Source organism: Musca autumnalis, unplaced genomic scaffold (assembly GCF_047663935.1).
Source record: "Musca autumnalis isolate F117 unplaced genomic scaffold, ASM4766393v1 scaffold_4, whole genome shotgun sequence".
NCBI lineage: Eukaryota > Metazoa > Arthropoda > Insecta > Diptera > Muscidae > Musca > Musca autumnalis.
In genome coordinates, this window is record NW_027411977.1 from 107,478,212 (window position 1) to 107,501,051 (window position 22,840).

At 35.9% G+C, this 22,840-nt stretch overlaps 1 protein-coding gene across 3 annotated transcripts in view; it reads left to right on the top strand.

The window, feature by feature from the left end:
- PXo (P[[i]]-sensitive XPR1 orthologue) overlaps nt 1-22,840 on the top strand; it is a 167,934-nt gene that overhangs the window by 76,232 nt on the left and 68,862 nt on the right. For 2 of the 3 annotated variants that reach the window (XM_073987038.1, XM_073987036.1), the window contains one exon: nt 5,319-5,516. In XM_073987038.1, the coding sequence (XP_073843139.1) occupies nt 5,319-5,516 (198 nt within the window). The remainder of the gene's footprint in view (nt 1-5,318; nt 5,517-22,840) is intronic. The other variant, XM_073987037.1, reaches the window with a different exon arrangement.

The window sequence follows — 22,840 nt, forward strand, 5'->3', positions numbered from 1 at the left end:
AAGAACTGAGTTACCGATTACGTTAATATTTGTATTGCCTACAATGTCTTGCAAACATAGTTCAACTTCGAGGATGAACTTGATATTAGGGCGATGACTGTTTTATCTCTGTATCATGAATTTTTATTTAATATTAGATACAAACTTACTTAAGGTGATTCAACAAAAAACCTCACGCACAACATTTTTTTAACCCAGCAAACACAATGTAGGACGTCCGACGCGTCTGCTCAATGTTGGAAGTTTTTTCCGACGCGTCTGATCGACTTCGGTCCGAACTCTGTCCGATTAGTCTGACTAACTTTTTCCCGTCCTCTTTCTCCCTCTCTGAAGGGAATTTTCTATTTTCCCTTGTGCTGCTTTGGCAAAATTAAGTGTAAATAAGCAGAGAGAAAAGAATTGTACACGTTTCGCTCGTAATTGTAATTGTAATTGTTGATGTGCCGACGTTGATGCAGTACGAACGAAAAATTGAGAGCTCGGGTTTTAACTTCTGTATCGGAGAACAAATTTGGTTTATTTTTGTTATGCTTATTGATGTGCTGGGAAGTTATTTATATTTGGGTCAAGTTTTTAAAGTCGCTGAACACAAACTGTAAAAACAAATATATGTATGTAACATTTTATAGGAGATTCGTGTATTTTCAGTGGGGTTTAAAGCATTTGAGTGTTTTTGAATAGTTCGATGGGCTATATCGGCCAACATGTTTTTGTATAGTCCCATATAACGTTACGTCCGGATATTCAGTATTTTCAGAATTTAAGCCGCATTTTGTGTCCGAGCGGTCAATAACTTCTCCACCAAAAATTGTCAACAGAGGTCCATGTTTTGGTATAGCTTCCACGTAACGGTACCTCCCCATTTTCGGCAGTTAAAATATTATGGGTACATTTTTCAACCGTGCTAGCTGTAATTTGACATTTGAGGTTACAGTGGTCACAAAACTTCTCCACCAAAAATTGGCAATATCCGTCCATGTTTCGGTATACCCCTCGCATAACGGTACCACCCGATTTTAGATGTTTTGTGAAGTTTAGCTACCATTGTTGACCGAACTGTCTGTAATTTAACATTTAACTTTCACAGTAGCCATAAAACTTCTCCGCCAACAATTTTCGACTTACCTGCCGATTGTCGGTATTTTGGACATTTGAGCTACTTTTTTAACCTAATTAGCTGCAATTTGACATTTGAGGTCCCCAGAAAACTTCTCCACGAAAAATTGTCAACCTAGGTACCTGTTTTAGTATAACCCCATATAATGCTACCTCCCGATTTTAGGTGTTTTGTAGAGTTTAGCTACATTTGCTGGGCGAACTAAATGTAATTTAGGTGTTTTGTAAAGTTTAGCTACATTTGCTGGGCGAACTAAATGTAATTTGACATTTGATGTTCCCAGTGGTCACAAAACTTCTACAACAAAAATGATCAACATGGGCTGATGCTTAGGTATAGCTTCCATATAAGCTACCTCCCGATTTTAGGTATTTTGAGGATTTTAGATACATTCTTTGACCAAACTGACATTTGAGACTCTTACGGGTCACAAAACTTAAAATATTATGGGTACATTTTTCAACCGTGCTAGCTGTAATTTGACATTTGAGGTTACAGTGGTCACAAAACTTCTCCACCAAAAATTGGCAATATCCGTCCATGTTTCGGTATACCCCTCGCATAACGGTACCACCCGATTTTAGATGTTTTGTGAAGTTTAGCTACTATGTTGACCGAACTGTCTGTAATTTAACATTTAACTTTCACAGTAGCCATAAAACTTCTCCGCCAACAATTTTCGACTTACCTGCCGATTGTCGGTATTTTGGACATTTGAGCTACTTTTTTAACCTAATTAGCTGCAATTTGACATTTGAGGTCCCCAGAAAACTTCTCCACGAAAAATTGTCAACCTAGGTACCTGTTTTAGTATAACCCCATATAATGCTACCTCCCGATTTTAGGTGTTTTGTAGAGTTTAGCTACATTTGCTGGGCGAACTAAATGTAATTTGACATTTGATGTTCCCAGTGGTCACAAAACTTCTACAACAAAAATGATCAACATGGGCTGATGCTTAGGTATAGCTTCCATATAAGCTACCTCCCGATTTTAGGTATTTTGAGGATTTTAGATACATTCTTTGACCAAACTGACATTTGAGACTCTTACGGGTCACAAAACTTCTTCACTAAAAATTTTAAACATACCAGTACCTCCCGATTTTAAGTGTTTTGAAGAGTTTAGCTACATTTGCTGACCGTGAGGTCCTCACATGTCACACTTGTTACATTTGTCACACATTTCACACATGTCATCAACATGGGTTGAAGTGTTGGTATACCCCCATATAACGGTACATTTGTTAACGGACATTTGTTGACCGAAGTAACTGTAATTTGACATTTGAGGTTCCCACTGGTCATAAAACCAGTAAAAATATCAACAAGGGTTCACACTTTGATAAAGACTTCGCACGATTATAGATAATTTTAGATACATTTTCCGACCTAACATACGCATTTGGGATATACCTGGTCATAATATCTCTCTTCACCTAAAATTGTGGACAAGAAAGAAAATTAATTATTCCATTTTAGTTCATGGTGGAGGGTATGAAAAGTTCGGGCCGGTCGAACTTAACGATATTTAGGGACGTACGCAGTGGGGAACCTGGGGGTCTAGCCTTTGGACATAGTCCTTGAAAAGTTTTTAATGTCACGGAGTCCATAAACGTCTACTCGCACAATAAAGATATAAATAAGCGGGAACAACAACCACTGAGGTATCAGATTGAGTTTTTTCGACTTAACCAATTTTTCCAGGATTTTGCGAGCCTTTTTTAGATATATTTTCTTCGATAATGTTTTTGCGTAGTCTCAAACAGTACTGCGAGTTGGATTCGGAGTCTACGAGTCGTAGTTTGTATCGCCCTACTCCTGATAAAACGTTTTCTTTTTTCTTAATGTAATTTTCTGAATTTTTATTTGGCTTTTGCGGACTTCTTCGCTTTTGATAAAATAGTAAAGTTTTGATGTTTTTATGACATAAAAGAATATTATTTTCTTACAATAATATAAAACCTTTTTAATGGGAAAGAACAAAAGTCGTTATATTTGGCCGAACTTTTTATATCCTCCAAACCAGGGTTTCGGAGTCGGAGTCAAGGAGACGGTGTCGAGCAATTTTGCTGGAGTCGGAGTCTGAGTCGCAAAAGCCGATTTAGATATAATTTGGCACATTTATGTCTGCACCAAATTCCGTCACACATAAAAAAATCAGCGTAATTGGACATATATAGCGTGTTTGGTGCATCAAATACAGGAAATCGGCCGAAAATATACATAGGAGCTACATATATGCAAATCTGAACCGATTTCGATATAATTTAACACATTTATGTATGTCTAGCGAAATTGGACACATATAGAGTGTTTGGTGCATCAAATAGAGGAAATCGGCCGAAAATATACATGGGAGCTATATTCAAATCTGCACCGATTTCGATATAATTTGGCACATTTATGCCTTGACCAAATTCCGTCACACATTCCAAAATTCAGCGAAATTGGACATATATTGCGTGTTTGGTGCATCAAATACAGGATATCGGCCGAAAATATATATAGGAGCTATATTCATATTTGAACCGATTTCGATATAATTTGGCGCATTTATTTCTAGAACAAATTCCGTCACACATTACAAATTTCATTGAAATTGGACATACATAGCGTGTTTGGTGCATGAAATAAGGAAGTCGGCCGAAAATATATGTATGTGTACGGGAGCTATATCCAAATCTGAACCCATTTGAAAATCATTCATTTGGTAAATTTTTTTCTACATCAAATTCCGTCACATATACCAAATTTGGAGATTGTATCTGTAACAGTTCTAAAGATATTTGCATACAAAATCTAAATTTTTTGGAGGTACCTCCGGTTTTGATGCTATATCTCCAAATCAACGCGGAATTTCAAAAAATGATATAGCCTATTTTCATTCCAGGCAATGTAGATCTGTTCAGCGGTTTTTGCGTCTATAAGGCACAAACAAACAAACGTACAAACAATTTTCTTTTTTATATATAGATAGATGGAATAAAGTTATATATGATATAAAATGATATATATGTACTGATATGGCGATAAAATTGGTGAGAAACAAAAGCTTATGTCATTGCCAATAGACATTGGCTTTAAACTTATTTTGAGTTATACACGAGCTTAAAGTGGCTCGAAAACTTTTTCAAAAAAGCTCATATATAAAAACATTAAGAGCTTTTTGTGCGTGATTTTTTTATCAAATCACCTTATAATTATGTTTTTATCTAATCTTAGGTGAAAGCTCGTCAAAATATTGTACAGAGATACAAGGTTGTACAAAAGTCATATACGGGACAAGGAAGACTTCTCTCATATCAATGAGTACACCCCGATTCATATTAGCTGAATTATGTATGTATATGGGACCTACTCTTTATCGCCGAGTCCGAACGGCGTGTCTTAAGGCACCACTTGTAGAGAAGTTTTACATGGCTGAAATACTCAGGAAATGTCGCCAACATTACTGAGGGCTATTTTGCCACCGTTGAAAATTTTGATGTTGACTGACCAGGGAATCGAACCCACGACCTTCAGCGTGCAATGCGGATGTGCATACCATTGCACCACGGTGGCACCCAAAAAGTCATAACCCTAATATATATGTGTGTATATGTGGTATCTTTCGTACCAAAGTTGAAGAATGTTACCATCATTGTCGTTTAGTGGCTGTTCAAGTATCCCTTCGACTTCATGTGGTTATGATTGTAACAATCTTGGGAAAATCCTTACTTCTCCTGAAACTCTAAGAAAACATGAGCCACTAATTAATTCCTAAAGGACACGATTGCTCCTAATAGAGTACGTGGATTGGTCCAAAATTTGGTTGGCAGAATTTTCATTCCAAATTTCCATAAAGTCTCCCTCCCTAAAAGGAAAGCTTCTCCATGGAAAGCTTCTATCAATGGGGAGTGGTGTATGGTTTGGCATAGTCAAATCATATAAAATTATTGTAAACTGAATTTGCTTGTTTCTTACATGCTTTTATTTCCTATAAGAGCTTTCCTAATTTGAAATACCAAAGATAATTAGAATATCATAGATTTTACATTTCAAAGCTTTTTACAATTTTAATGTGTTTTTTCATTGTATTAACAATCTCCCTCCAGCAATAAACTTTTCTGTAATTTCCTTTTCAATTAGCTTACCGGTCGGCTTGCCGGCCACATTCCCATTTCGCCTTTTTAATAAATATTTATCAAATTTCTTTTCAGAAGGTGGCCGTTATTGCATAGAAGACGTGTCTATTGTTCGACCTATTGTTGCCCTTTTACCTGCCTATTTCCGCTTTGCTCAATGTATTCGACGTTTCCGGGATACCAAAGAAATGTTCCCTCATTTGGTTAATGCTGCCAAATATGCTACATCATTTTTTGTTGTAATTTTCTCCTACAAATATCAGACCACTAATGGTAAGTACAATCTCACCAGCAAAACAATAACAGTCCATAGGTTAAGAGCTGTCTAACATTTTGGGTGGAAAAGTCCAACAAAGAGGAGTTTATGTTACCAACCTTAACCTCAGGGTTTAATATATTCTTTTTAGGTGATTGATTAATTGTTTCAGATTTGGGTTTAAATATTTGATAACAGAAAAAAAGATTTATATTTTTGTGTCTAGCAATTTTTTGTTTTGTTTATCTTTCGTACTTTCTGCTGACAGTTTGGTGTTTCCCCAACAACAAAAAGGAAATAAAAATACAAAAAATTGACTAATCACTGTTTGGTTTTAGGTCCTAATGTGCCACATCAAACTGTAGTATGGGGGAATGTGAACATTAGTTCATAGAACAGAATGGGCGTAGGGAAATATTTTGGATTGATTAATGTATTTGGATCATTATTCCAATTAGAAAGGACAGATACTCAATAAAAATTTATGTTTTGAAAAACAAATTTTCATCAAAATATTATTTGAAAACGATTACAAAACTAGCACATTATGGAATATTTTTTGGGTAAGAGAAGATTGGTTCAGTGACGTGCGAAAAAATAGAATATGCAATCATATAACAGACTTTTCGGCGATTTTAAAATTCATCTGTGAAGAATTTTTAGTGCACAACTTGCATTTTTTATAAGGAAATATTGGGTCTCATGCATAAAACGTGAGCTTGAGCTCGGACTCGATTTTTTGAGCAAAAGGTGCTTGTCGTATGCATAATAAAATTTGATGTATTTGCTTTTACTCACTGCTCACGTTTGATCTCTTCTTGCTCAGTTTGAACTTAGAAGTTGAAGTTAGATGAGATTGTTCTCATTTTCATATGCATAAAAACAAGGTTTTGCTTACTTTTGTGAGCTCTTGCTTAAATTTTGTTGAGCATGCCTTTTAGTTGACTCGCGTGCACTAAAAAGGAATCATGGCTGAATATTTTGTACCACAAATAAATAAAAAATGTTATCAACAGCGTAAGACAAATTTAGCAAGTGAGGATAAAAAATTATACAGGTTTGTAATCTTAATTATTATTTTTTTTTTATAACTAATAATAAAATAATAAATACATAGATTTGATGGTAGTAGCATTTGCTGGTTAGCGAATTATTTTTTTGAGGAGTCAGAAGAAAGACGTGGTGGTGCCCTCAGCAACATTGATAAAATTCGACTCTATTTAAGATTCTGCGCAGATCCTGGATTCCAAAATGGTATAGCCACAGATATTGGGGTCCATCAATCAACTGTGTCGCGAACAATTGCGGAAGTTGCAAAACTTATATCTGCCAAAGCAAGCGAATGGATAAAATTCCCGAAAGATGCAGATCAAATAAAAGATTGTCAAAGGAAATGGCAGGCAAATTATTGCTTTCCATTTGCAATTGGAGTTATTGATTGTACTCACATAAAAATTAAAAAAAAACACAAATCAAACCCACAAATCTTTCATTTTTGTACTAAAAATTTAGATATATCGTCAGTTTCTATTTTATTATTATTATTTGCTTCTACTTCTACTTCACTTCCACTTGACTTGTTTGCACTTCAATAACAATTAGAGGTTTGATCTCAATTTACTCAAGTAATTGCAATTGGTTTGAACTCATTTTTATGCATACGAAATTGAGCAAAAGCTGTTGCTGTTCGATCTAACTCAACTTACGAGCAATTGCTTACTTGACTCAACTCATCGCTTTTACTCGTTTTTATGCATGAGACCCATTAACTCGTATCCAAAGTTAAGTCAATTTATCAAGAAGAATGCATACGAATCAATTGAAAGGCCAATTGATTTATATCGCCCTGGGCTAAACAGCTTTTATGTGGGGACGGTATTATAACTTGGTTTTGGCCCAAAAGTTTGTAACACTTCGAAACAATGCAGTATAGGCCCAATGGCAGGTTTCTGAGTCAAAAAGTCTATATTTGAAGTCATATATTTGGATAAAACTGTAACGGGCTTAGATTCTTAACACTTTAGGCCACTTGGAAACAAAATCATTTCAACCTGGCAACGCTTCATGACCACATACCGGGCTGTCAAAAATATTGCATCTTACATTGTAAAATTTTATAAAAATCTATCAAACGAAGAACAAATTTGTTTCGCTCGACAATTAAAAATCGCTAACCTACTCGTAAATAGTTTTTTAATGGATAACACGTGTAAAAGTATGTAAATTAATATTCTGATTAAGAATTAAAAAAAGTTAGATTTGGTAAGGAATATTTGATGTAGACTTGTGGTGGGTGTATTTTTTGTGTAGTTTATATTGTAGCTTATATGGTTTTTGGAATAGAACTCTCGGTATTGCGACGTATTCGCGAAACTATATATGTATATGTGGTAGAAGGTAATAGTGAGTACTATATGTGTAGAAAATTTTATCCCCGTATGGATCCGTAAACTTATAGAAAAATACTTACAGATAGCGCGACACTTAAAAACTTGGATATTTTTAAGTATTGGGCTGGGTTGGAAGTGGGACTTGTCAATATGACACAAGTCGCGAAATTTTATAGTTATCTTAATCGAGTTATACCAAGCATTGAAATCTTTTATGTCCAAGATCTCTTAATTTAGTAATTGGGACTACAAAAACTTACTAAATTTAAAAATCTTGACATGTAATTATAAAGTATTCAAAAATTTAACGCGATCGCGGTATTCTACTTCCAAATCATCAATTAATGATTGAGCTCACAATTACTATTGTATTGTATCCCAATACGTCAAATGATCTCTGAGATTTCGCGTTTGGCTAAAACCCGTTGTGGGGGAGGTCCCCCTCAATTTTTTGGTATAAAAACTACCTTACGATCTATTCTAAGACCTAAAGAATCTACAGTCAAAATTTTATCAAATTCGGTTCGGTGCCATGATGGCAGACCTGAATAATTTTCTATATATATGTAGATATATATACCTGAACCGATCAGAACCAACTATTCTGTACGTGATTCTTAATTGATCAGGATGTACCATATCAAATTTTAAAGTCATCGGATGCAAATTGTGACCTTAGTGCGGCTTAAATATAAAATCGGATAAAATCGGTTAGAACATATATATGAAAGCTATATTTATATCTGATTTTGCAGATATATTTTTATGCACACTATAAACATCAGTATGAAATTTTAAAGGTCCAGCAGCTTCCAGTGACTTGTTGCCTCAAAAACCTCTCATTGGGCCCATAGTGCAATGGTTATATACCTATGCTTATACATTAGGGTTATGACTTTTTGACATTTTTCCTCAAAAATGATTTCCTGTAGCAGGGATGAATGAACTTTTGCCTATTAATCACTATGCTATCGTTTATTCCATTGAAATATAAAAAAAGTTCACGCACAAATCGATTTAAAAAAAAAAATTTTGAAAAAATATATGAAATGAAAAAATTTTTTTTTCAAAAAAATATTTTTTGTTGCACGAATGAATAAATATAAGCCTACTAATAACTATAATAACGTTTATTTCATTCAAATATTAAAAAAGTCGCGAAAAAAGTCACAAATTTTAAATTTTTTGTTAAAAAATTATATTTTTGAATAAAAGCGTTTACGACATTTTTACGATTCTCAGAATTGAAGAAAAATAGTGAGAAATACATTTTATGTCATTTTATTATCTCATGTGGCTCTACAGTTTATTTTCAATTATATATCTGTTTTCAGTGACTTCAAGAAATTGTCCATAATTTTGATAAATTCAAATTTTAAAATCATTTTGTGCGTGAGGTTTTTTCACCGAATCACCTTATAATTAAGATTTTATGTAATCTTATGGCAAAACTCATCACGCTATGATACAGGGATATGAGGTTGTGAAAAAGTCATAACCCTATTATACATATATACCAAAATCAGTACGGAAAGGAGCAAATACAGGGGGCCGACTACATGACTACCACCACGATTTCAATATCATCTAGACTGAATTGCGTAACAATTTCCAATTTTATCAAAATGTTTTTGGCCGAAAATATCGGTCAAAACTTAAGCACACCCTCAGCACATTTTGTTAAATGATAATAAAAACCAATAAAAGTGTCAGTCGGCTTTGCCGACAGATATATACCCTCAGCCAATGTGAAGTGAAACATTCACCTACGAACAGATCGAATGTATTTAAGGTCTCTTCAGAATTTTGTGGCCCTTTTTGGACATTTGAACATGCCGACAAAAATGTGGATTAGGAATTAACTGCACTAAGACATAAATGCGGAACTTTTGTGCGGGAGGTACCCTTGACCTATAGTGAAAATGTCCTTTTGCGTTCTTAGTACACTCACTAAGGGCTTTCATCTTCACAAGGAATTTTCCACCCACTGACTTTAAGTCCCATTTTGTTGCACAGTGCCATTTATCGTTATTTTCCGAAAAATGTACACCTTCTCGAGGCCACAACTACCTGAAGGAGCATTCCAATACTTTTGCAATGTACTAGAGAGTTCTTAATTATTGTCTTGGCTACAATTGTTGTCTTTGTGTTGGATCGAAAATCTCAGTGGCTTGGTTGTTATATGCCAAAATATCCAAAAATCCTTGAAAAAAACTTCAAGTCAAAATCCGGGGGCTCGATTTTAACCGTAGACATATGGTCTAGTTGACTTTTTTGCTCAGTACAATCCCAAGAATCAGAAACTGCAGGCGTGATGGTGTTCAAATCGCCCGACTCTAGACCCTTACACAGAACAAAATATTTCAAGAATTTTTACACATTTTCGTTCGTGATACAGTTTTTTCATACTGTACAGGTACCTCACATAAGATACATGTGCACATTCTTATATCCATCCGAAAGCCACTATTTTGCAAAAATATGTAAGATTTTCTTGAGATGCAAAATCACTTTCTTATTTTTCCCTACATTCTCTCACATTTCCTCTCTTGTTTGGAAAACGCTCTCTACTTTGTTCTCCTTTTCTTTTGTATGGACTCATCGTCCCACCATCCAAAAACCACGACACAACCCGCACCATCGTCTCACCGACACATTGAGACTTTATCAACAAACCACACACACAACAACTACCACTGCCGCAACAATTGTTGTTAGTTAACTAACAAACCAAACAACTACAGTGCGTCTGGTGTCGAAAAAAAAGTTCGTATAGTCAAATACTTCGCAACTACAAATTTGTAATTTCTTTAATATAAAGACAACATCTAATATATCAACCTAGTGCTGATAGACTCAACATGTATGTACATAAGGTTCATATTGTTATGCTAAGCCAAGGGTAGGCATTGTGACTCACACGCACTGTTGGGCAGAAATGCTCGGCCTCATACACAAAAGTGTAAAAAATACATGAGTCTCTCGCAATTTGCCCACCATTGCTCACAAGAGAGCCCATGTGCTCTAAGTGAGCGTAAATTTATTATCGCTCACAGCCTGTGTAGATGCTAACACGTTGTGAACAACAACAAATTTACGCTCATTGAGAGCACAAGAGAGACCCAAAAATTTTCTCTGCCTCACTCTGTGCTAAGCTCACAAGACGATAACAACTCAGTGGAAATCATTAGAAGAAACGGTAAATTACAATAATACAAAATAAAAGCATTAATAAAAAACAGCAAATTTGTTTCTGGTTTGGTTGGGTTTGGTGGTGAGTGGTGGTGGTTGTTGTTAGACAATAAAAACAACACTCGCCAAAATTGTTTTTTTCAATCTCTCAGAGGAAACCAGTATTTTTCGGTTATATATGTATTTATTTTTTTAGTATACCCTCAGCATTTTTGATAACGAGGGTATATACACTTTCATACGGCCAAAATGTGACTCATCGAAAAAATGGGTTTAGACCCCAAGTATGTTTGGACGAAATGTATTTCAGACAATTTTGAGTTGATTTTGCCATGTCCGTCCGTCTGCCTGTCTGTCTGGCTGCCTGGAGCGCACGATAACTCTCGAACGGATCAACCGATTCGGTCCAAAATTTGGCTTTCGTAATACTTTGTCCAAACTTAGTTTAAGTTCAAAGATGCGTAATATCGGTCCACTTCATACGGTACCTCCCCGACAAAAGTTCGGAAATGTTCGGAAAATTTGTTCGCATGTTAACTCTTAAAGGAAGTAACCGATTTGGTATTTACTTTGCACATCGTGAAATTTCTACCTGACATAAATGAGGTTCTAATATGGACTCAATCGGTCCACTTCTTCGGGTAAATCCCACACAAAACTTCAGAAAAGTTGAGTTTAGGACCTTTCGAATCGCTTTGATTTTTATTGTAGCAACTTGTATTCACTGCCCCTCATACGACGCTAAAAGTTTCATCAGGGGCAAGTCCATACTTCCTGAGAAAATAGGCTGAAAGGTACAAAAAAAAGGACGAAAAACAGAAGAAAAAGTCGAACGCTGACAAAACTAAATTAAAAACTGTGAAACAAAATACGAAAATGGATTTTGTATGTTTCTTTTTGACATTGCTACCAGATCACCGTTTTTCCGTTCCTTTACTTTTCTGGAAAAAATTTTAATGAGAGAGCAATTTTGACACTTTTCTCTTTTACCACCTTTACCATTAAACAAGTAAAAAAGTATAAGTCGGCTTTGCCGACAGAGATATACCCTCAGCATGTGTATATTGAAACATTTTTTCCAAAAATACGTATGTATTTAGGGGGTTTTAAAAATTTTGGGCGTTTGAACCGATGAAAATGTTGATTAAAGATCAAAAGTTTTGCGGAGGAGATACTAAAAGGAATGGATCACCATTGACCGTTATGGAAGTGGATCTCCAGCCGCAACATATGGTGCCACAGGGGGTTTTTACACTCTTCGGGCTGTTTGCTCAAGAAGTATGGACTTGCCCCTAAAAAAACTTTTAACATCGTAAACGAGGCAGCGAATGCAAGTTGCTTCAACAAAAATCAAAGTGATTCGATATCAGCTCTTAAAGTGAACTTATCCGAAATTTTGTATGGGAGGTACTGGATAGAGTGGACAAATACAGTCCATATTTGAACCTGATCTATATCTGGTAGATATATTAGGATGTGTAAAGTATAGACCAATTCAGCCACTCTCTTCAAGAGTTACCGTACGAAAAATTTTTCCGAACATTTTTGAACTTTTGTGGGGGAGGTACCTGAAGGAGTGGACCGATATGGCTTATCTTCAAACTTAAACTATGTTTGGACAAAATATTACTAAGACCATATTTTGGACCGAATCGGCAGATCCGTTCGAGAGTTATCGTGCGCTCCAACCACCTTACACGGTGCCATAGGGGTTTTTTGCAACTTTCATGCTATTTTCTCAGGAAGTATGGACTTGCCCCTGATGAAACTTGTACCGTTGTATGGAGGGCAGTGAATACAAGTTGCTAAAACAAAAATCAAAGCGATTCGAGAGATGGCCCTAAACTGAATTTTTCCGAAATTTTGTGTGGGAGGTACCCGAAGGAGTGGACCTATTGAGACCATATTGGAACCTCATATTACTCTGGTAGAAAGTTTACACTATACAACGTATGGACCAAATCGTTCACTCCCTTCAAGAGTTATCGTGCGCACGAACTTTCCGAACATTTTCGAATTTTTGTGGGGGAGGTACCGGAAGGGGTGGACCGATGTAGCTCATCTTCGAGCTTGAACTAAGTTTGGGCAAAATATTACGAAAGCCAAAATTTGAACCGAATCGGTTCATCCGTTCGCGAGTTATCGTACGCTCCAGCCATCAGGACAGACAGACGGACGGACATGGCTAGATCGACTCCAAATTGTCTGAAACACATTTCGTCCAAACATACTTGGGGTCTAAAACCATTATTTCGATGAGGCACATTTTCATCGTATCAAAGTGTATATACCCTCCTTAGCCTAAAGGCTGAGGGTATAAAAAGTAAAGGAACAAAGCTCATGTGTAGTGTTTGGAGGGCAAGATAATTCTCGAACGGATATGGCGATTCCGTCCAAAATTTGGCCTTCGTAATATTGTGTCCAAACTTAGTTTAAGTTTGAAGAGAAGCCATATCGGTCCAATCTTTCAGGTACCTCCCCTACAAAAGTTCGAAATTCTTCGGAAAAAATGTGCGTACGATAATAATATATCTACCAGATATAGATCGGGTTCGAATATGGAATATATTTGTGCACTCCATCCGGTACCTCCCAGACAAATTTTAAGATAGGTTCACTTTAAGACCTGCTATCGAATCATTTTGATTTTTGTTGAAGAAACTTATATTCGCTGCCTCAATTACGAGGGCAAAAATTTTTTAGGAGCAAGTCCATACTTCTTGAGGAAACAGCCCGAGGGATGTAAAAATCCCCTATCGCACCCCCATTTTCTATGTTGTTCCATTTCTTTAAGTACCTCCTCCGCAAAACGTTTGAACTTTAATCCTAATCAACATTTTTGTCGGTTCATACGTCCAAAATTTTTAAACCCCCTAAATACATAAGTTTTTTAGAAAAAAGTGTTTTAATTTACGCAGGCTGAGGGTTTATCTCTAGTGTATGACTTTTTGATATATACACGGCATCCCCCTAAAATCGATGCTGACATTTTGAAGTTTTGATTTCAGTGTTTTTCGAATTTTTCTTATAATTATAGGGTGCAACTAGATAATAATCCAAACTAGTTTATAGGATTGTAGAACTCGCGATTCCACGTCGTTCTATGTATATCTCATGAGTGTGCTCCGTATAACTTCCTAGTAATAGGAGTCCAAAGGCGAAAATTTGGTGCGTAAATTTTCTGAAAAAACCTATTTTTTGGCTTTAAAATTTACAACTGTCGTACAGGTACTACTGAACCCCGTGTGATTTTAGTTTTTTTACGTGCCGGATCTAATGAGCTCTTCCGTGGTCGAATCCATCTACTAAAACGCCGGATATAGATACCTTGAAAGTAGGAAAATCTGCAAAAATATATTTTGACAATTCCGCGAATTGAACCGCGATTTTCTTTGATTATTTTTGCAAAAATGTATTCCTTTATACGCGATTATAATATTTGCCAAAAAGGTGTGTCACAAATTACAAAAATTCAGGAGTAATATTCCTATTTATCCCAAAATAGAATGCGGTGGCACATCCGCAGTTCTTGACGAATCTGTCTAAAATAATTTATATACGTATTTTTAATAGGGGGCCATTGAAATCGGATGCACCTTATAATCATATGCACATCGCGTAATTTTTGCCCACTTGAAGGTTTTTTGAATAGTAAGATGCAACTGATGGCACACTTTGGCCGCTGGATGAAACATGGGAAAATCCATGCATATTGATAGAAATGGACTCCCTGTATCCGAAAAGGACATGCACCTCAACTGATTTAAACCAATTCGCGAAATATGCGGTTTTAACTTCTATGTTTTTTCTTTGATTGTAATTTCAATATTACTCTCTTCTTCTTATTTCTATTGCTTATCACAGAAAGCAAATATACTTTCACGATGACTAATTACTTTTCTTGTACAAGTTTAAGCAAAATACTTCAGGATTTGAATGGAAATTTAGCGAAATAATAGAATAACATCCAGCATTTATTTTTCAAATTTTTCGCATTTAACCAAAATATATTTATACCCTATACCACAATGTGGAAAAGGGTATTATAAGTTTGTTTTGGTAAAAATTCATGTAACACCGCGAAATATTCGTCGGAGACCCCCAATGTGGTATACCAATCTTCATATCTCGACGAGATAAAGCGATTTTGAGATGTGTGTCCGTCCGTCCGTCCGTCCGTCTGTCCATTATAAATTGTAAACACGCTCCAGGCCGCAATTATGGACCGATCGTCACCAAATTTTGTATGGAGGTCTGGTTCAGATCAGAATAGATCCCTATTCTTATTGGGGATGATCGTGAAATATTTAGCGGGTGAAATGGACCAAAAACATAATATATATCCAATTTTCTAGCGGCTCTGTAGGTCTCAATAATAGTCCGATCAACGCGTAATTTTAAATAAGGTACGAGTATATCACAAAGGAGAAGCTTGCAATTTGAGATGGCGATCGGATAATATTTAGAGGGTTAAATGGACCAAAACTTTTGTGTGAAAATTGTGAAAATTTTTAATATACAGCTTATATCTTAATTCCTGGAAGTGACATTCCGGACAAGTAAGATATACTTGAAAGTGGAACGCTTGACCTTTCAATTGATGCCTATTATGTTGGTGTGCATGATCAGATAACAGAGTTACAGCCTAATATATTCCGTTATTTGTTTGTAGTGTAATAGTAAACTCGCTAGAAGTCGCAATTATACATCAATAGTCACGAAACTTTGCACCGGGTAAGAGTATAGGTCGAAAAAGATTCCTACAATTTTGAATGATGATCTGATATTCTTTAGCGGGTGAAATGGACGATTACTTTTGTATGAAAAATATAGAAAATTTATTTTTTGAAATTTTGCCTTTTTATGGCGAAGATCATTTTTTAATGATTTTTGTTAATTTTCTCGTTAAGAGTTAAGCTTGATGATCTGAAATTATTTGCAAGTGAAATAATTTCAGATCATCAAGCTTAACTCTAAACGAGAAAATTAACAAAAATAGAAAATTTATTTTTGGTCGATATTTTAATTCCTTGAGGACATATATATTTCGCAAAGTAGCCTACATATGGGAAAAAACTACTGACCTTTCCTCTGATGTAAATTGCAATAAAGTGTTTGCTAGATAACGGGCCTACTGCCTAATATATAATGGGTTCTGTGTAGAGAAACACATTTTTATCCCATGCTACATATTGTCACTCCAAAAGTTTATGTAACACCACGAAATATTCGTTCATATCTCGACGAGATAAAGCGATTTAGCGATGTGTGTCCGTCCATTAAAAATTGTAAACAAGCATAAGGCCGCAATTATGGACCGATTGTAACGATTTTTTTAAGGAGGTTGGGTTCGGGCCAGAATGGAATAGATTAGTTTTTGGTGATAATCGTGAAATATTCAGGGGATGAAATGGACCAAAAACAAAATTTTAACCAATTTTGTAGCGGCTCTGTAGATCAAAATAATAACCCGCAAAATTTTAAACAAAGTTTGAGTTTATGATGAAGAAGCGTACAAACCAACGTGAAGATCAGATAATACTTAGCGGGTTAAATGGAATGAAACTTTTGTGTGAAATTGGTAAAAATTTCAATAACGTAGCGGTTAAACAACGGAAGTAGTAGGACTACATAAGTGGGTTTCATTACATTTTAGTTTGTGTGAACTAAATTTTCCTTTCCTGCTACAAAAATGTCTTTGTCATGCTATATAACTTTTTGGTTTTGGTCATAAGTATTATACATTACATCTCTGATATTTGATAATTAAATTTTCACAATCATTGAAAAGAAGTTCCGTGGATAGCGATTGTCCAGGGATAGTGGTATAGGGTATCCCATGGTCGGCTCCGTCCGACTATAGACTTTTCTTACTTGTTTTAAAATAATTTCCAACAATAAGTTTCCGTTCTTTGTTGTTGCTGTAATATGAAAGTTATAAACGCGATCTTTATAATTTTGGTCTCACATTTCTCTACGCGTTGTCTAGATTCTGTACGTATTTTTAAATTATTTTTTAGAGATTTTTTGGACTCTGATTTAGAATAAATAAAATTTATTCCAAGATTTCTTCAATATTTGTTGATTTTTCGCGAAAATAAAAAAAAAAAAAATTAGCAACTATTTTAGCATCTACGGATAGATATCAAATGCTGCTAACGATTCATATATACATGTTCTTATTACAACACAATAGGAATTGTTAAATATTTTTTCTTTACAAGAGAGTAAAACTGCGTATAACTTTTGAGTGCAGCATCCAGTTTTGTGAACGCGAACAGATTTGAAACCACGATTTTTTTCGTAACCCATGTACCAAAAATGGCGGATGTGCTCGCCAAAAAAGTTTTTAATTTTTTCTATGTAATTGTAAAGGAAATTTGAAATTTACCATATATAAGTAGACAAAACCAAAGCACGCCAAATTTAAGGAACAAAAAAAAAAACTAGAGCAATCAATATTTCGTTGCTTATCCTTTATTCTTAGTAACACACGCATATCTTGTATGCATAGAGGATATTAAAATATTAATGGCCTGTTTCATTAAGACGATTCGAATTCAAATTCGTTTAACTACTACCAAACTTCAGTTTCTTGAAAAATATTTTTATTTTTATAAGCTATCTATATATCGACTTATTGTTGCCCTTTTACCTGCCTATTTCCGCTTTGCTCAATGTATTCGACGCTTCCAGGAGACCAAAGAAATCTTCCCACATGTGGTTAATGCTGTCAAATATGCTATATCATTTTTTGTTGTAATTTTCTCCTACAAATATCAGACAACTAATGGTAACTACAATCTCACCAGCAAAACAATAACAGACCATAGGTTAGCAGCTGTCTAACATTTTGGGTGGAAAAGGCCAACAAAGAGGAGTTTTTTTGTCATCCTTAACTTCAGGGTTAAATATATTCTTTTTAGGTGATTAATTAATTGTTTCAGATTTGGGTTTAAATATTTGACAACAGAAAAAAAAGATTTATATTTTTGTGTCTAGCAGTTTTTTGTTTTGTTTATCTTTCGTAGTTTCTGCTGACAGTTTGGGGTTTCCCCAACAACAAACTGGAAATAAAATACAAAAAATTTACTAATCACTGTTTGGTTTTAGGACCTAATATGCCACATCAAACTGTAGTATGGGGAAAGTGAACAGTAGTCCATAGACAGAATGGGCGTAGGGAAATATTTTAGATTGATTGATGTATTTGGATAATTGTTCCAATTAGAAAGGACTGATGCTCAATAAAAATTTATATTTTTTAAAAAACAAATTTTCATCGTAAATATTATTTGAAAAACGATTACAAAAAAGAGAAAGAAAAAGAGAATATTGGTTCAGTGACGTGCGAAAAAATGGAATATGCAATCATATAACAGACTTTTCGGCGATTTTAAAATTCATCTATGAAGAATTTTTAGTGAACAACTTGCATTTTTATAATGAAATATTAACTCGTATCCAAAGTTAAGTAAATTTATCAAGAAGAAAGCATACGCATCTCGCACAGGGCTAAAGCTGCTTTTACACGGTATGTTTTATACCACTATGTGGGGACGGAATTATAAGTTGGGTTTGGCCAAAAAGTTTGTAACACAAACGAAATAATCGTCGTATACCTATACTTATTAGGGCTATGACTTTTTACAACCTCATATCCCTGTTTCATAGCGTGATGAGTTTCTACATAAGATTACATAAAATCTTAATTATAAAGTGATTCGATAAAAAAAGCTTTCGCACAAAAAGCTATTAATTTTTTTTTCAGAACTTTTGACAGTTTTTTGAAGTCACTATAAGCAGATATTTAGCTGAAAACAAGGTATATATTTTATCGTCGTAATATTACATATACATATATCATTTTATATTACTTACTTAGCTGGCCCATTACAGAACATTTGTTCTATAAGCCGAACTAAGAAGATATCTCCAATTCTCTCTGTTTACTGCTTCGCTTTTTGGAATACCACGCATTTTCATCTCTTCGTCCACTTGTACGTGTCACATGGCGGTGCACGTATTTATACATCTTTTTAGCGGGTTCATCATCGCTCATTCTTATGATATGGCCTAGCCAACGCAATCGTTGCATCTCGATACGTTTATCTATACTGATGTCGTTGTATAGCAGATACAGCTCGTGGTTCATACGACGTCGATATTCACCGTCAACGCAGATTGGTTCGTAGATCTTTCGAACAAATTTTCTCTCAAACACACCAAGCACTGCCTTGTCTGATTGCGCAAGTACCCAGGCTTCGGAACCATACATTAGCACGGGCTTTTGTTTGACGAGATGTGGCTTTAATCCTAAACTACTTACTCAGTCCGAAGTAGCATCTGTTGGCCAACACTATTCTTCTTCGTATTTCGTTGTATTTACGGCGGTGCCGAGGTAGACGAATCCCTTACTACCTCAAAATTATAGGAACCAACGTCAACATTTGGCCCGATCTCTATGGACGCATTGCGCGACGACACCATTAACTTTGTCTTCTCGCCGTTTACCGCCAGACCCACTTTGGCAGATTCCTTTTCGACTTTTTCAAATGTATCAGTTACTTCCTTTACCGATCGACCTATGATGTCAATCTCATCGGCATATGCAAGTAACATATGCATGTTTGTATATATTGTGTCACTTCTTTTCACCTTCGCATCTCGTATAACCTTTTCCAGCAGAATGTTGAAATGATCACACGAGAGGCCATCACCTTGTCTGAAACCTCTTTTTGTACCAAACTCTTCGGAGACGTTCTTTCCTATTTTAACTGACGATCGAGTATCAGTTAATATCATTCAACAAAGATTTGCAGGGATACCAAATTCAGACATGGCTTGGAATACCTTTGAACGTAGGGGGCTTTCGAAGGCTGGTTTGTAATCGACACTTACCACCTTTTTAAGCCATCGGCTCCTGCTGCCTTAATATTCTTCAGCCGATTTATTGCTGTATTTTCCTCATCTTGGCTGGGCGGTATACATTCAATACCATCTTCGGGGATTGGATCTGAGGTATCCTCGCCGACTTCGCTACTATCGTATGCCAACAGTTTGGAGAAATGTTCTTTTCGTATCCTGAGCACACTATCTGTATCAGGTACCAAATTACCTTGATGGTCTCTACAGGAGCATGTGCCTGTACCAAAGCCATATGTTTGTTGTTTAACTCTTTGGTAGAACTTTCGGACAACATTCTGACTCCTGTACATATCGATTTCACACTCCCGCCTTTCCATTTCTCTCTTTTTCCTGCGGAAAAGACGTTTTTCCTCTCTCCTTTTCTCCCGATACCTCTCTCGTGCGCTACGAGTTGCTACAGATTGTAGAGTAGCCCTATATTCCACATTTTTCTCTTCGATAGCAGTACGACACTCCTGGTCATACCATGGATTCCTTGGTGGAGGCCTCTGGTATCCAAGTATGGGTTTTGCGGCTGTTTGCAAGGACTGGGCAATATTTTGCCAATGTGTTGATATGTTATCGGGACGAGGAGTGCTTTCATTAAGCAATTGGGCTAGTTGAGTGGAATATGCAGTGGATATCTGTTGTGTTTGCAGCTTACCGATGTCTAACTTTCGTGTTGTTCGTGCTTTATTTGCAACGTTTAGACGGGTACGTACCTTTGCTGCAACAAGGTAGTGGTCCGAATCTATGTTTGCTCCTCGGAACGATCGTACATCCAACACGCTCGATGAATGTCTTCCATCTATCACAACATGATCAATTTGATTTCTTGTTTTCTGATCTGGAGACACTTATGAATATCGAGATGCTTAAATTTGGTACTGCTAACGACCATGTTTTTTGCAGCTGCAAAGTCTATCAACCTCATACCTTTGTCAGATGTTTCACTGTGGAGACTGAATTTCCCGACTGTTGGGCCAAAGATATTCTCCTTTCGCCTAGAATAATTTTAATGTCATGGGCAGGACAACGGTCATAAGTTTCTTTTAAGCGCTCGTAAAATATATCTTTGGTTTGGGGTGAAGCTGGAGACCAGATGTTTTAACCACCGACCAACTACAAATCCGCAACAAAGTGCAAGTAAATATATTCAAAATATCGCGAAACTAATACGTATAGCAAAATATTTCAGTGGATTTTGAAGGAGGACGAAATAGCTTAATTTTCATTCAAAATTCTAGTTAGCTGCATATTTTCTTAGTGTATTTTGTAATGCCAATTCGATCATGTACATAAATTGGCCTAAGGTTTTAGTCATGTCTCCCACCAGTGCCCACCTCGGAAATAACTTTCTAAAGTAGTTCATGGGTTCAAGACTATTCAGTATTAAAAACAGCTGCCATCTAGTGCCAGACTATAAAGGGTGGGTCGCTGACTAAAACTGCCCTAGAATAAAGTATCTATGGATATATTAGCGTATAACTCTGCGCGCGTACATTAACATAATTGGCATCAGTGGCAAGATGAAGAAATCTTCTTCTAATTTGTCTTACGTTGGCGGATTTTTTTAATCTGCTAAATTGGTTGGATTTTATGTTGTTTTGGAGATTGTTTTGCATTGTTTTGCCTATGTATCATAAGATAATCGGGACCTTTGTTAATGACATTTTGCATTAACAGCATAAAACAATTCTTACCGCATACCCCCTCCAGATGGGAAAAGGGGTAGAATGTTACGCTCGTGGTTTCTTAAAACACTCTTCGCAGCAGCACAAAGCTGTAACCGGCGTATTGACTTGATTATTACACTCTGAATATTTTTGGACACTTTCTCATACAAGTGGATCCACTGTGCAACGGTTCACTATGAATGATCTTCAAACACTATCATGCATCAAGACGCATAACAAAAATAAACCAATTTTTTTCTCCGATAAAGAAATTAAAACCCGAGCACTCACTTTTTCGTTCGTACTTCATCAACGTCGGCACATCAAGAATTACATATTTACAATTTGTCCACAATGTGGCAAAACATGTACAATTATTTTTTCCCGCTTATTTATAATGAATATTGCTAAAGCAGGACAAGAGAAAATAGAAAAAAATCACTTCAGAGAGAGAGAGAGGGAAAAAAGTTCGTCAGACTAACCGGACAGAGTTCGGACCGAAGTCGGTCAGACGCGTCGGAAAAAACTTCCGACTTTGAGCAGACGCGTCGGACGTCCGACATTGAAAAAAATACTTTATAAATTTTGGCAGTATATGTATGTTGCTTTTGAGTCTCAATAAACTCAACCTTAATGATCGAAAGTACTTTCCCAACATACCAGTTGCTGATATTTTTCGAATATTTGGCAAAAGTTTTTTCATGTGTTTTTTCTTCTCGAGAAACTTTCGAAAACGATATCGTATTCGATAGCAATGGTATGGTGGCATGTAAATGTTAAATTTTGTAATAATTGTTTCTTCTTGTGACTACTCGTATTAAGTTTGTGGCATCAATATTCCACCAAAATGGCTGAAATTTGGTATTTAGTCTTCATTTGGGGTATAAAACTTTCCATATGAAATTTATCAGTATTGGTCCACGCCTTCATATAGCCTCCATAGAGCAATACCTCCCGAATTTCGGGTTTTTGAAGGTTGTGGGCTCAATATTCCTCCGAAATGGTTGAAATTTGGTATTAAGTCCTCGTTGGGGGTATTCAACTTTCCCCTCTAAATTTGTCGGTCCACCCAGCCCTTATAGTACGGTACATCCGTTGTGGCCACAACCTTCAAACTACCGAAAATCAGCCACCTAAATGACTGAGATTTGATATTTAGTCTACGTTGGAGGTAAA